Raw genomic sequence first — 16,482 nt, forward strand, 5'->3', positions numbered from 1 at the left:
ACCGGTGTCGAACCGAAAGTAACGATTCTGAAAACGCCAAAAGGTGGGTACCGAAAATGATTTGGTATAGTAAATTTGGCACCGATACGATACCGGTTTGATTACAGGATTTGATACGATTTGCTCATCAATAATCTAAATATCCAAGTTAAATTTAAATGCTACAATTTATTCATTACAGAAAAAGACAAAAAGAAAGCAAAATAAGTTGTGTATATAAAAACTCATTCAAACGAAATACAGTTTACTTACTGTGTGTATGAAAAGTAATCTAAACGGTGCAATTACTTGCATTGCTACATTGCTACAGGATTTGATGAGCTCGGTACCAACCGGTACCTAAAATACCGTTACCGAAATCCCCAAAAGCGGGTACAGGTACCGAATATACCTGGTACGGTACGGTTCGGTACCGGTCGGTACTGGTACGACACCGATATTTGAGGGTAAAAACCGGTGAATACCGGTGCCGAACCGGTACCGAAAATACACATAATTTAGTAAATTTGATACCAATACCGATACCCGATACCATTTGCTCATCACTTAGTGATTTTACTATTCATTCATTTTGATTTTATATTATCACTTAGTGATTTTACTATCCATTTGAGGGTGAAAACTGGTGAATACCGGTGCCAAACCGGTACCGAAAATACACATAGTTTTGTAAATTTGATACCAATACCGATACCTGATACCATTTGCTCATCACTTAATGATTTTACTATTCATTCATTTTGATTTTATATTATCACTTAGTGATTTTACTATACATTCATTTTGATTTTTAATATATAAGGTAATAATTGCATTCAACATTAATAAATAATGGATTAGTTGATAGTTGGATAATATATACAACAACATGGATTGGTTGTTTTGCTTATCCTCAAATTCGTTAGATGTAAAGCATATGCATAACATAACTAGTTATTTTAAAATAACAAAAAGTCCTCTTACTTTTGCTTTAATTCAATCATTCCCCCAATGACTTGGGATTACAAAAATCTATGAAACACCTTATATGCTATAATACCACATCAATTTACTCCATCCTGTCTCACAACTCACAAGTAAAATTTTCCTTTTCCACTATTGCAATATGATGAAAGCAAATACACGTACAGAGCCATGTTTCAGTACCAAGTTGTTTTTTAACGAAGCATTTGAAGTAACTGTGGATGCAACATGTGTATTTTAAGTGAGGATTCATTCATTTATATAAACATTGTATATTTGTATAACATGTGAATAGATAAAAAAACATATGTATACAAATAAGCAACATCATAATTAATATATAACTAATAACGTGATATATACACATAATTATGCAATATGTAGCATAGAAGTCTCTATATGTGAGTTGCTTTTTTTTGGGTCGAAGTCCATTAGGTTTTGTGGATCAGAACCGTATCATTTGTTTTAAGTTTTGGTTTGTTTATCTATAAAAATATACAAATTCGTTTGAAATTTAGTTTATTCTCTATAAAGTAAAATACTTTGTATCAATTGTTATTACTTTTCAAAATACATTCAAATTCATAATCTAAACAATTTAAAAAAAACGATTTTTTTTTCTAAATTATAAATTATCTCCCGATGGTAATATTGTTTTACTTGTATTTAGATAGTTAAATAAAAGTAAATAAATTCCGATGTACGTCTTGAAAACTTGTATGGGCAAATATATATGAGGGAGATTCAATATAAACAAGTCATACCAAAACTTTAAATTACAAGTTCTGAATTCATAGCTATAATTTGTTAATTACATATACCAAATACACGTGTCTCCGTGTGGAATCCGCGTCCTAAAGTTAACCATTAAACAACTCTTTATCTCACAAAAAGAAAAGGAAAAGAAATAGCTCTTATCTCCCATTGATTATAATGGCGCACACAGTCTGAACCTAACAACTCTAACTCCTAAAAATGGGGAAGAATAAACTTTCAAAATGGTCCCTAAGCTTTTGTTATTTTTGCTATTTTAGTCTAAAACTTAAATCTTTTGAATCTGGATGTGGTTTCAATTTTATTGTCATTTTCATTCAAAATAAAAATCTGGTCACCTTTTTCAGTTAATATCCACCTTTTTTTTTGTCTTTTTCCTCTCTTTTAATGAAGGCAAAATGGTCTATTAAAGTTTTATTATAACAAATTAAAAAAAAATCACCCATTTTGCCCTTCATTAAAATAGATGAAAATGATTAAAAAAAACTAGATATTAACTGAAAAATCTGATCAGATTTTGCTTTTAGATGAAAATGACAACAAAATTGAAACCATAGGGACCCAGATTTAAAAGGTTTGAGTTTTGGATTAAAGTGACAAACTGACCAAACCTCAGGGACCATTTTGTCAGTTTACTCAATTTACTTAATGGGGAAATATGGGATATTCCACTTTTGGAGAAGAATCCAAAGAGGTGAGGGCAGGTGAGCAATTAGCATTATCAACCTACTTTCCCTGCTTCATATTCATGTATTTTTTTACACACAGTTGCATGCATATATAAATAAACACCATATATTCACTATTTCATGCATCACACTCATCCAATCTTTTGGTCATCTTAAAGCCTAATTAATCACATTTTCATCAAACACCAAAAATGAAGCAAGGTGCGTTACAACTTGGAGTTGCCCCACCTGCAAATAGAGGCATTGCCATACTTGACTTTTTCCTTAGGCTCGTCGCCATCGTTGGAACCCTAGCCAGCGCTATCGCTATGGCTACAACTAATCAAACGCTTCCCTTTTTCTCTCAGTTTGTTCGCTTTCGAGCCAAGTTCAACGATCTTCCTTCCTTTACGTAAGTTCTAAATGCTTGTTGATTACATCACTTGTATTTAGATAGATTTTCTTTTTGATGTTTCGGAGGTTTAGAAATCTTATAAGTGTTTGTAGGTGGTTTTGGGGATTATTTTGCTTGTTATAATTAGTTTGCTACTTCAATAAGCGGACTATGCGGCGAACTCTAGCTCAAAGACTTGCAAACCAACACTGCTAGAAAATTGTCCAGTTTGTGACAACTAAATTTGTAGCAAATCTGTCTAAAATTGGGGTTACCCACAAATTTGCTACAAAAAAATCCGTGGGAAATAAACTTGTTGGTAACCGGATTAGCTACAAAAATATGACAAAATATGCTACAAATAATATAAAATTTTTATTTATTTTGTCGGAATTTCGAAAAGGTTATAAATTTTGTGACAAAATTGCTACAAATGCTTGTTGTCTGGAAAATTTTTTTGGAAAATTATGGAAAATTTTTGGGTTTTTCTTTGTCAAAAAACTGTAGCAAAATTGTAATAAAAATTGAGTTGTGGGAAATTTTTGTAGGAAAAAGTATAGTTTTCTAGTAGTGCAACATCTAACACGTTTAAATGTTAAGAAATCCTAATCAGAGTTCGCTCATCAACAGAGCAGACTCCTTCCTAGTCCGCTAATTGAAGCAGTGGACTAGCTATAGCAACCAATATGTTCCCAAAATGAAAACCACCTACAAGCACTTTAAGCGCATTGTTTGTTAGGATCAATATTTGTTAATCACACAATTACATAATTTTATAAAACTAACAATACTATAAGCTAAAACTATATTAAATAATTGTTTTTCTGTTCTAACATGTTTATATTTGGCAAAAAAACAACCAGGTTTTTCGTGGTGGCCAGTTCCATAGTGTGCGCGTACCTCATTCTTTCGCTAGCTTTCTCCATCCTACACATAGCAAAAGCCAAGGCCGTGAACACTAGGTTCCTACTGCTCTTTCTCGACACGGTAAGTCTCAAAAACCAATCTATAAATGGAATATTTAGATTTGATGGTGGTTTAAAGATCTGGAAGGTAAACCCTTGGTCAACAATGCCTAGATTGGTAATTTTCCCCAATACTAACTCTAATGACTCGATCTACATGGATTCTCTAAATAATCAAGATGGAGTTTGATTGTTTGATCACCAAACTCAAACCAAGTTTGCTTGCACCTCAACAGACTTTAAAATCTTTTTCAAAGTTCACATGAGTTGTTGCATGTTTGTACTTTCAAAAAATACCTAGAAGTACTTATTAGCTCTCTAAAACCACCTAAAATCCAAAAAAAAAATCTTTAAATGGTATTTTGCTATAAAGTTTATGACTTAAATAAAATTCACTTGATATGGTTAATTACTAACTTAATTAATGTGTGTATATCTAGGCCGCTATGGGTTTACTGATGGCTGGTTCAGCAGCAGCAACGGCTATAGTGCAGTTGGCGCACAAGGGCAACAATAAGGTCAATTGGTTCGCAATTTGTCAACAATATAATGATTTCTGCAAACGGGTGTCCGGGTCTTTGATTGGTTCGTATGCTGGAGTCGTTGTGCTGATTCTTTTGATATTGCTTTCGGGTGTGGCTCTTTCAAGACGTTAATTTCTTTACCATTTGGTCTTTGTTTCGGATCTTGCGTTCTCAAAGTTGTGTTCTTTTTCTTGTGCATTTGGTTTATCGTGTGTATATTTACGATATTCACCCATTGTGATATTTGTAATGAAATTTGCATTAATTTGATCATTTTCGTTTCACATAAATCGCATTGCATTTAAACCACAATAGAGCCATTACCAATGGTTTTTTGATGTTTTCTTTTGTAGTGTTATATAATCAAGAAATTAAACAAAGTACATAGCTATTAAGCATAAATAATTACTTAGCAAATGATCTAGCGTACGAACTTTGAAAAAAATGATATTAAAGTGTTCTTCCAAAAGTGTTTACATTCATAGACATTGCTAGGTGTGCTCCGTAATAGGTATTTAGGAATTATAGAACTAAGATTTCGATTAACAGTACTGGAAAGAAAATATATAATTTGTGCTTGTCCCCCAATATACATTGCTAGGAACAATGACGTCTCTGAGAATTCATGTACCCTATTCTTGCTCGAAAAATGTGTCCTTCCATAATGTTTTATTATTAATTTTTTAGAATCAAATGGGTATTGGACTTACTAAACCTAATGTTAATGGGCTAACTTCTAAACCATAAAAATTAATTGATTTGTAAATGGTCTATATTGGAATTAGTATGGGTATGCTATTTAAAAATAATTAACATGTATATATCACATTTTTTTTTAAAACACATGTCCCTCGAAATCACGGGCCCTGTGCGGTGGTCCTCCCCGCACACCCTTATCACCGCCCCTGGGTAGGAACATCAACTCACAAGCGCTCCTTTTGACCACATGTTGGATCATTTGGCGATCTCGCAATGAACATAAAAGTGCATGGAGTATTGGAATCGATCAAATCGCAGAACTTCAATTCGTTTAGGTAATTTTGGACACTTCTAGCTGGTTGTGAATTTCTTATAAAAGTGATTGCAAACCTATGAATTAATAGTGTCTGTGTATGTAGATGAATGTTGTCAAACACGCTACATATGACATCAATATTGTATATGGTAGGGGTTTTCATTTAATCGAATAATCACTTTTTGAATTAATTGAATTGAATTTTTAAAATTTTTGTTTTTTTACCTGAATTCGTATTCGATTTGTATTTGGAACTCGAATTCGATAAATTCGATTTAATTCAAATTTACCCGAAACAATAAATTATTTTACATTCATTTTTTAAAAGTACTACAAACTAATTAAATTTAACATAAAATATAATAATCCGCAAAATTAATAAACTTATCACTTATGAATGTAATTCATACTTTTATGTCCAAGTTTAAAAGTTAAATGTTTGTGTGTGTGTATACATATATTAAAAAGTATATATAAATTGAATTTGAATTTCGAATCGAATCGAATTGAATTGAAAATCATAAATTCGTATTCGAGTACCGGACTCGAATACGAATCAACTCGAATTCGTATCTTAATAATGGAATTCGAATCGAGTCGAATTTTGATTTTTTAAAATCCGAATCAAATTTTAAACACCCCTAATATATGGTGCTAAAAGGGTGTTACATACTAAATAGTTTTATCAAATACCCGTTCTATACTAGTTAAACATAGAACTAGGGATGTTCTTCAAATCGAATATCGAATTTTCGAATTATTCTAATTGAATTATTCGAATAATTTTTATTTTCCCAAGGAATTCGATTAGAATTCGATTAAAACCTAACGAATTCGATTCGAATTCTTGTTCGAATAAAAAACCCAATTCGTATTCGATTAAAAATTTGAATTCAAATAAATTCGATTTGATTCAGATTCTTTTAAAACATGTAAAAAACTATCAAAATGAAACATAAATTTTAAAGCAGTCATAAAACACAACACGATATCACATTAAAACGTTCCATATAAAGTACAATAAGTCTAAAATTCAAAACGAGAAGTCGGGAATAACCACTCCACATTACAAGTTAAAATTTAGGGTTACAAATCTATTAATAGATTTGTTACTTAGGTTTTAGTTATGGGTCATGTAGTGGATTTGGTAATGGGTAATTTTAATAGTTGGAATAAATTTTGAAAATAATTTAGAATATAGCTCAATAAAAGTTATATATGTATTATATATAAAATAATAAATAAAAATGTACAACTTTATTTGAAATAATAAATTCGTATTCGATTTACTTGACTCGAATTGAATCGAATTCGAATTTTTATAATCGAAACGAATTCTTGATAATCGAATCGAATTTCAAATTTTTCGAATTTGAAATGAATTCTGAAAATTGTCAAAACCCTTTTGTAGTATTATTTAGTGAGATAATAAATAAGGTCAATAAAATATTAACGTTATGTATTAATATTTGATGAAATAATAATAATTAATATAAAATATGAATGGAGATTTATATTTCATTACAAAAGAATTTTTATAACTAATAGGGTGTTGTTTCATTGGAAGATGTAAAGTTTTTTTAAACACATGGGTTTGGGGAGGTTTTGGGTTCAAGTCACATAGACAAGAATAAAAGAAATTCGTCGTTAAAAAATAGTTAGTTAATTAGCGAAATAGTTCTGTCTCTCCGACCGCCGGAGGCTCGACGAAGCGGTGATCCTAGGGTTAGCGTGCAAGGTCACTGTGTCCTTCAGCTTGACCTTCCATTCTAACATTTATTTTCATCTCTTCCATTCGCCGTCTGGGGGAGGATTCGCTTCGTATCAACTGTTTTCCTTTTGGAGAATAATCCGCTGGTGGCTTGACGAAGGGGAGGTGATTGGGATAGCGTTAAAGGTTTAACGTGACCCTCATATCGCTTGGGGATCTAACCTAACCTATCTCTCGATCTTGATTATCTCTGTCTTTCCATTCGCTATTCGGGTTTTGTTTCTCCCACGATTATGGATGAGGAAGGTCCATGGTTGGATCCTCACCACCTGAGAAAGAAGGGCAAAAGCATGAATAGTAGCAAGGCTTCCAAGGAAAACATCACAAAGTTTTATATTACGAATCTGCCAATCGGATGCAGACCCTGGGATGTCGTAGATTTCGCGAGAGGTTGTGGCGAAGTGGCAGGTATGTTCATAGCTAGAAAGAAGGATAAGGAAGGAAGAACATTCGGTTTTTTGAGTCTTAGAAACATGAAAGATGCTAGAGCTACTGAAAGGGTTTTTAATGGTTTGAAGTTGGGGGGCTGTAGTCTACGGGTCAACATTGCTAAATTTGCAGCAGAGAATGTGGAGTGGTGGGATGTGGATGCTCAAGGTAAAAAGGATGGAAATGTTCGGTTGAATACAGAAAAGATGACCCAAAGTGATGCAGGTTTGATCAACAGATTGGGTAGCAATAATGGATGGGTGAGAGAAGGGGTATCCTTCAAAGATATGTTGAAGCAGGGAGGCAGTAGTGATGGAGTGGAGTTAAGAGAGAAGGAGGTTGAGGTTCACAGTGAAACTGCGACTTTTTTTGATCTCCAAGGAAGAGCTTTGGTAGGTAGAACCCGTGACATCTCTACTCTTACGAAGATGAATGTCTTGATCAAGGAAGCAGGAATTTCCAACTTTAAGATCTACTATCTCGGGGGGCTAAGTATTTTGGTTTCGTTTGATGATGATATTGTGGCGGCGGATTTTTTATTGGAAGTAAATATGTGGAATAGGTGGTTTTCGTCATTGGATATGTGGGCTGGACAATCGATGTAGTATGAAAGAGTGGTGTGGTTGAAGTTCCATGGCTTGCCGCTTCATCTAGCGGAGAATAAGGTTTTCGATGATACGACCGATTTATTCGGTAATGTGATCCATAAATCTCAGTTGTCTTTGTCGGATAAGGATTTATCTGTTAATTATGTCGGGATTTTAGTTGACCACGGTGAAAGAATATCGGATACTGTTACATTAAAGTGGAAGAATAAAAAATTTAAAGTCTGGATTACAGAAGAACGGGACAACTGGGTTCCAGATTGTTTATCGAAAGTTGATTGGCCGGAGGTCAATAGAGAGGAGGATGATGCGGTGGGTTCCCAGAAGTCTGTGCACGAGAAGACGGAAAGTGCCGCCGGGGAAGATGAAAGGTTTCAAGCTCAGACAGTTGAAGTTGGGGTCTCGAGGTGGATGGGAATCTAAATGAAGGGGGGATGGCGAATGGTTTTGCGGATCCCCAAGACAAAGTCGGCAGCTTTAATTTTTCTCCTCGGTTGTTGGAGAGAAGAACAAGAGCAGGAAAAAACCTTTTGATGTTTCCAAAGATAAACATAAGGCAAAGCCCAAAGGAGTTAGCCCAGAGGTAAATAATAGGCCCAAAAAAAGAGCTCGGGTAGAATTAGACGTGGATTTTAATAGATTTGGTTTTATGGGCCGGCCCACTGAGGAAAAAGGATTTGGGGAATCAGGAGCGATGTGTCCAGAGGAATCTACAGCTAGACCAAGGTTTGATTTAAACAAAAATGGATGCCCTTCAGATGGTGGAGGTGGTTTGGATGATGATCTCAGATCGTTTTATCAAATAATCGACGTTGGGGCAGAGTCGGTGGCTGCCGATAAGGAAGATGGAGGAAGTGATATTCTGAAGGAAATCGAGGCAACGGTTCTGTTGGGTAACAGTATTGGAGTTAATCTGAGAAACCATGGTTCTCTAGTGGAGGAGGTGATCGTCAAGGAAGGTATTAATGTCGTTATTCCATGAATTTCTTATCTATCAATGTTTGTGGTACGGGGGGGGGGGGGGGGTATTAAGGATGGTTGGATCAGGGGGCTTAAACAGGAACATGGCATCAATTTTCTTTTAATTCAGGAGACTAAGAAAGAGGATTTCTCTCGCGTCAATATAGCCAATTTTTGGGGTAAAGGGGAATTTGGTATGGAGTTTGTTTGTTCAACGGGGATGCCAGGTGGATTACTTTGTATCTGGGATTCAGTATTGTACGAGGCAGTGTCATTTATTAAGAATAATAATTTTTTGATTGTGGTCGGTAAAATTAAAGGCAGTGGGTTATCTTTGAACGCGGTTAATGTCTATGCCCCGCAGTTGGTTAGAGCTAAAAAAGATGTTTGGAACGAGTTATCATCGATTATGGAGGATCACCCCGGTATGTGGGTGGGGATTTCAATGCGGTTAGGGACCCTAGTGAGAGGAGAAATTCCAGATTTAATAATGCATGTGCGTCGAATTTTAATAATTTTATTTTCAATTCGGGGCTCATTGAGTATGATCTGAAAGGAAGGAGATTCACTTGTATTAGAGGAAATGGCAGAAAATTAAGTAAAATTGACAGGTTCTTAGTGTGCTCGGAGTTTTTTAACCGTTGGCCGGATGCTACTTTCAGGGCTCTCCCGGTTAGCTATTCGGATCATGGTCCTATTTTGCTTATATCCCAGTTGAGGAACTTTGGTGCGAAACCTTTTAGAGTTTTTAACTCTTGGTTGGAGAAAGAAGGATATAAGGAAGCGGTTGAAAAATCTTTGGAGGGTTTTAGTTGTTCGGGTCCGCCGGATTATGTGTTGATCCAAAAGTTTGTGGCTATTAGGAAAGGGATTAAAGAATGGAAAGAGGAAATGAAAAAGACAGAAGGGGAATCGGTTAGTAGAGCTTTAGAAGAAATGGAAGATATGGAGAGTTCTATGGAGTCTAGAGACTTAACGGAAGAGGAAGAATGGACATATTTGGAAAATAAAAAAGTCTTGTTGGAAATTGAGAGAAGCAAGTTGATGGATATAAAACAAAGATCTAGAACGAAGTGGGCTTTGGATGGCGACGAAAATTCCAAATTTTTTCATGCTCATGTAAATGCCTGGAAAGCGGTTAATGGCATTCCGGGTCTTAACATTGGGTCGAGTTGGGTTTATAAACCGTCGGTTTCTAAGCTGGAAGTCTTGAAGTTTTTTAGGTCCAGGTTTTTGGAAGAAGTGACAAACAGGCCGTCTTTGGAATGTCTTGATATTAATCAATTGTCTGAGATGGATAAAATGGGGCTTGCTGTGCCATTTTCTTTATTGGAAGTAAAGAATTCTTTAAAGGAATGTGGGGATGACAAAGCGCCCGGTCCGGATGGCTTAAACTTTAAGTTTATTAAAGTTTTCTGGCATCTTTTTGAGGAGGATTTATGATTTTTTTTTGCTCATTTTTACAAACAAGGGATATTTAGCAAAGGATGTAGTTCATCGTTTATTATTACCCTGATCCCTAAGATTAAAGACCCGGTTGAGTTAAAAAATTATAGGCCTATAAACCTTACTGGGATTATTAGTAAGTTGATATCAATGGTGCTTGCGAATGGATTGAAAAAGGTTATTGGATCGGTGATATCGGAATCGCAATCGACTTTCTTGAAAGGAAATTTTATTTTGGATGGCCCTTTGATCATTAATGAATTATACAACTGGGGTAAGAAGGTTAAGAAAAAAATTCTTTTTCCTTAAGATCGACTTTGAAAAGGCTTATGACAATGTGAATTGGAATTTTTTATTGTCGGTTATGCAACAAATGGGTTTCCCGTCGAGATGGTGTAGTTGGATTAAAGGAATTATTGAATCGGCAAGATCGTCAGTTTTAGTTAATGGTTCGCCTACGTTCGAATTCAAGTGCTCAAAAGGGATTAGACAAGGTGATCCGATTTCTCCTTTTCTATTTATTATTGTTATGGAGGCGTTATCGTATATGATTGATAGGGCAAAAAATGATGGGGCTGTGGTTGGTATTCAAACCCCTTTGAATGGTCCGGTCGTCTCTCATTTGTTTTATGCAGATGAGTAATTATTTTGGGAGAGTGGTCGAAGGCTAATATAGATAATGTGGTTCGTATTCTTAGGATTTTTCATTTATGTTCAGGATTAAAGATAAATCTTTCGAAATCTAATTTATTTGGGGTCGGAATCAATAACGGGGAGTTGGAAAATATGGCAGAAATTATTGGTTGTCAAGCAGAGGTCTTTCCGTTCAGATATCTTGGCCTGCCTGTTGGAGCTAACATGAATAGGGTTGCCAACTGGAAGCCCGTGTATGACATAGTTGAAGCAGGGCTTGCGAAGTGGAAAGCGGCGATGCTTTCTATGGGAGGGAGAATTACGCTGATTAAGTCGGTTCTCGAGAGCTTACCGACTTATTTCTTTTCTCTTTATAAAGCCCCGGTTTAGGTTATTAAGGATCTCGAAGCTAAAATTAGGAATTTTTTGTGGGGAGGGTGCAATACGGTTAATAAAATTCATTGGGCTGCTTGGGATCGGGTGGCATGTCCGATTGATAAAGGGGGTTTGGGCCTTAGTAAACTTAAGCATATCAGTATTTCTTTACTTTCCAATAGGGTTGGAGGTTTAAGGCAGATAAGGAGAAAATATGGGTTAAAGTGATCGAACAGTTCACAATACGAAAATTAGATGGGATTGTTTTCCGGTCAGAAAATCTAGGGGGGGGGGGTTGGTGTAATATTGTCAACATGCTGGATAAATTTTCGATTGATAACAAACCGCTAAGATATTTTTTAAGGGAGAAGTTGGTAATGGGGAATCGATTCAGTTCTGATTAGATCCTGGTCATGTAATGGGCCATTGAGTCTCAGGTTCCCAGCACTATTCCAATTGGAGATGAAGAAAGATTGTAAGATAGTCGACAGGATCGCTAATTTCGGTGGGAACTTGAGATTTTGTTGGCAATGGAAGCGTCCGTTGGAGGCTGGGCAGGAGGTCGACGAGTTGATTGGTTTATGCAGCCTGCTTGTTAATTTCGAGTTGAAAGAGGATATAGATAAATGGGTTTGGTCAGAATCGGTGGATAATCAGTTCAACGTGGGATCGGTTAAGGAGCTTTTGACTAAAAAACTTGGATCTCAGGGGATTTATATTCCGAGCAGGTGTAGATGGATCCCTCGGAAATGCAACGTTTTTATATGGAGACTCGGTTTGGACAAACTTGCTTCAACGGATGCGCTCAAGAAAAGGAATATAGACAGGGGAGATCAAGTCTGTGTACTTTGCGGCGAAGAGGACGAAATTGTGGAACACTTATTTACTTCGTGTAATATTGCGTCGACAATTTGGTCTATTGTGAGCATGTGGTGTAAGATCCCTTTGATCTTGGTGTTTTCGGTGAGGGACCTTCTTGAATCGCACGAAAATATCGGTCTCAAAGGGAAGAAAAAAGAAGTTATATAAGGTATCATTAGAATCGGTTGTTGGTGTATTTGGAAGGCTAGGAACGAGGCTAGATTTAACAGCAAACCTGCGAAATTGGAGGGGATTATTAGGGAGATCAAATCGGTGGGATTTTTATGGCTTAATTCTAGATTAAAGGATAAAGTAGTTAGATGGGAGGAGTGGTGTAATTTTGTTAATATGTAAGTCTGTTTTGTTTGTTTGTTTGTTTGCCTTCACTTCTTGGGGTTTTGGCGTTTGGTGTTAATGAAAGTCTCCTTTTCAAAAAAAAAAAAAAAATGAGCGAAATAGTTGTACATATAATTAGCTTAAATGGTTTGGTGAAAAGTAATCAATTAAACAAGTTATGATACAAAAGATACCATCAGTTCACCTATGCTATTTTAGGAAATATTGCACCCCCTTCATCATACATTTATTACGATTTTGGCATACTTTAAAACCATGTGGAACAGTTCAGTGGCGGCGAAGCTTGAGATTTCTGACCGGTGGGGCGAAAATCACCGGACCTAATAATTTCTATAAAACTGGGGGGGGGGGTCTAAAACGTATGTGACACCCCAGGAAAACCAGGAAACCAACGGAACATAACTAGCTTCCTCAGTAACCACGTGCTAAATTTCAGGATGAAATTTTCTTAACATGGGGAGAATGTGACAACCCTCAAAATTCCATGTATTCCGTACAATTTATTATTTGATAATTAAAGTGCTTGACGACTGTGTGGAATTACTTAACTGCTTTCTGATATCTGTGTTATGCTTACATGTGCTTGTTAACATACTAGTAGTATGCAGAAAAGTCACTAAATAGTCCATTATAATTTCCTAAGTGTTAGAAATTAAAAGTGTTACAAAAATATACATAAAAGACACTTTACGGATTAATTAAACACTTTAACGGAACAGTATCAAACCGAACAACCGGACTTTACCCGGAACATAAAAATATTGCCAAAGACATAGTTTTCACTTTTCTGAGCTAGCTAGGGTCCCCGAATACCCTAACACCCTTTATATTAAATAACATACTTAAAATCCTAAATAAACCCTTTTGATTTCAACTAGAACTTAACTATAACATCACAACCCAACCATACCCCCCCCCCTCAAAATGACGGTCAACTTAGGGTGACCCACACTCTTCTCTTCTTGATTATTTTATTAGTTCATGTTGGTAATCTAGTGGACACAAGGTATGTTGGATAATAGGAAGAAATGGTTTATAAATAAGTTCTCTAGTCCTCCAATCTCTCTCATTCAAACATCAACAACCAACTCATCTCCTTCCCTCTACACCACATCTCGGCCGAACACCCTCACCACCATAGCTTCACCATCAAGTTTGGTTCTAGCCATTTTACAAGCATACAAAGGTGTTAGAAGGTGCACAACGAAGCTTAGTGCGTTCGAAAGTGGAAGGAGCTTCTCTATTCGCTTTTAACCACCACTTTTCTACACTCGAACTCCCCTAGCCTTGAGCTAGTGGTAAGAACTTAGATCCGTTCATTCTTCATGTTATTTAAGTGGTTAATAGTTGTTTGATGATGAAAATCTATGAAACACTAAAGAACTTGCACTAAAGTCTTGAACATATGGAATAAAAGATGGAAAAAGAGAATATATATGTCTGTAAATCATGTAGATCTTGTGTTTTTATGATTCTTGTTGATTTTCTGATGATTTTGCTGGTTAATATTGATGTTTGAAGTTGTTGTGATCACTAAACATGTTAACGGAATTAATCGAACACAAATTAGAGAGTTAAAAGCTGAAACAGAAAGCTGTTTGGTTTTTACAGCCAACTTCAGTTGGCTGTAACAGGACCATAACTTAATGAAAATTTTATTTTCTGAAGCCTTGCTTTATGTACTATGAAATACGGTTCTAATGGCACCGGAATCGTAATTTTTGGACTTCGTTTACTATTTTTAAAGACCAGATTTGTAACAGCAGCTAGAGCTGCATTTTTCTGCAGAAAATGGGCGATATGTTTTTAGTCATAACTTGAGTTCTGTGTCGAATCAGCCCATGAATCAGTACAGTAGATGGACACTGATGTCGTAGTAATTTTCCCACTGGAATTTCGTCAATCCGACTTACAATGAATTTTTAACGAATTATTCCGTGGACTGCAGTCAGAAAAAGATAAATCTGAGTGTAGTCAGGAAAATGATTTTTAATAAAATATTGGTAATGAATCGAATCCCGAGATTTTTACACAATAATATTTGGATCGTTTAGAACCTTCTGTAAAAAGTTGGGAATTTTTGGAACAAGTTAACTATTTTATTAAAAAGCTCGAAAACAGTCCAGTTTCTGATATTTAAGTTGAAATGACATAAGTAGTAATTTGCGTGCCTAAATGTCGAGTATGCTATCTGTGAATGATCTAACATGTTATGTGTCAATAAAAGTGTTACGTGCAAGATCGTATGTTTATTTGTGAGCGGGAATGGATGGGGAGTTTATATGGGCATAAACCGTTAAAGTAATGCATGTTGTGTGATAGATACGTGTAGGAACTTTGTGCTCTATTTGAAAACCACTAAATGATTAACTGGTAATTATATTAGGACGTGGTTGACCGACCTCGACTGTTAGCTATATTTGAGAATCTAACCGAACAAACCAAGGTGAGTTCACACACTTTCTACGGCATGAGTTTCCCGGTGGTTTTGGAATGGGTTAAAGAATTAAAACGGAATCTACATATCTTACTTAGGTAGGATATGTACGGCCATCCTCCTCGGGTAGGATGCCAGTATTAATCCTGCGTATTCTCTTTGGGAGAACTACGTACGTTCGTCCTCCTTGGGTAGGACAACAACCTTAAAACTTACTAGACAAAACTCTATCATAAGTCACTCATTTTATATCGACTTAATCGCCGAGGCCAATGGCGAGCGGGTCATTAGTTAATAGCGCTCTTAGGTTTAACAAACCTCACACCGTGCCAGTCGGACGGGCGTGTACTAATGGACTATGGCAAACCATCAGTGATGATAGACACTGATGTAGGGCACAACTTACTTGTGTAGTAGTCGATATCATACGGTCTAGTAGTTCACATGGGGAAGCCCCCACTAATCATGGACATGGTATGGGTAATAAAGAATGAACTGGTTAAATTTTCTTTCAACTACGGGGTAACCCCCACGGCAATTACGCCAACGAAAGACAAACCACGTTTTCAGAAACAACTTAAAACTAATCAACCAACCGTGAACTCACTCAACTTTGTTGTTGACTCGTTGTTATATGCCTTACAGGTCGCTAAATGCTTGGAGCTTGCACGGGGAAGGAGTCGTTGTGGTGTACGGACTATCATGTTCCATAATAAACATTAAATCCTTATGAACTTATTAAAGCTACGTTTTAAATTTTGAACTTATCGACTATGAACTTATATTTTGGTATCACGTATTATGCTTCCGCTGTTTATTTTGAACTTGGTTAACTAGCTTTTGGTCACCAATTATATTGTAGTTGGTTTTATTTACTTAATTAAGATGTTTAATATGATTGGTGGTTCGATCCTGGTCACGTCACGCCTCCAAGAGGTGGAACTCCGCATGGTGGATTTTTGGGGTGTGACAACGTATATACCTAAAAATTTGTATACGAAAACTACATACTCTCCACTACTACTGAACAAAAAGTTTGGGGGTCAACCGCCCCTTAAAAGCTTCGCCCATGAATCAGTTGTTTTGCTTATCCTCACGCATATGCATGACCAAACTAATTATTTTTAAACAAAAAAATAGTCCTTTTACTTTTGCTTTAACTCGATCGTTCCTCAATGACTTGGGAATATGGATTACCAAACCTATGAAACGCTTTATATTTAATAATAATAATAATAATAATAATAATAATAATAATAATAATCTATATTCTATATATAATCAAAAATTTAGTTGCATGTTAGT

At 35.8% G+C, this 16,482-nt stretch overlaps 2 protein-coding genes across 2 annotated transcripts; both read left to right on the plus strand.

The window, feature by feature from the left end:
- The first annotated feature begins 2,562 nt into the window (after window positions 1-2,562).
- Window positions 2,563-4,578, plus strand: LOC110909488 (casparian strip membrane protein 1). Its single transcript, XM_022154414.2, has 3 exons — window positions 2,563-2,817; window positions 3,663-3,786; window positions 4,205-4,578. The coding sequence occupies exons 1-3, from the start codon at window positions 2,618-2,620 to the stop codon at window positions 4,418-4,420; spliced, it is 540 nt and encodes a 179-aa protein (XP_022010106.1). The 5' UTR covers window positions 2,563-2,617; the 3' UTR covers window positions 4,421-4,578.
- A 6,309-nt stretch (window positions 4,579-10,887) lies between these two features.
- Window positions 10,888-11,537, plus strand: LOC110913453. The gene is made up of 2 exons (XM_022158283.1): window positions 10,888-11,119; window positions 11,233-11,537. Exons 1-2 carry the CDS (start codon window positions 10,888-10,890, stop codon window positions 11,535-11,537), a joined length of 537 nt encoding a protein of 178 aa, XP_022013975.1.
- The last annotated feature ends 4,945 nt before the right edge of the window (window positions 11,538-16,482 follow it).

Source organism: Helianthus annuus, chromosome 15, assembly GCF_002127325.2.
Source record: "Helianthus annuus cultivar XRQ/B chromosome 15, HanXRQr2.0-SUNRISE, whole genome shotgun sequence".
Taxonomy (NCBI): domain Eukaryota; kingdom Viridiplantae; phylum Streptophyta; class Magnoliopsida; order Asterales; family Asteraceae; genus Helianthus; species Helianthus annuus.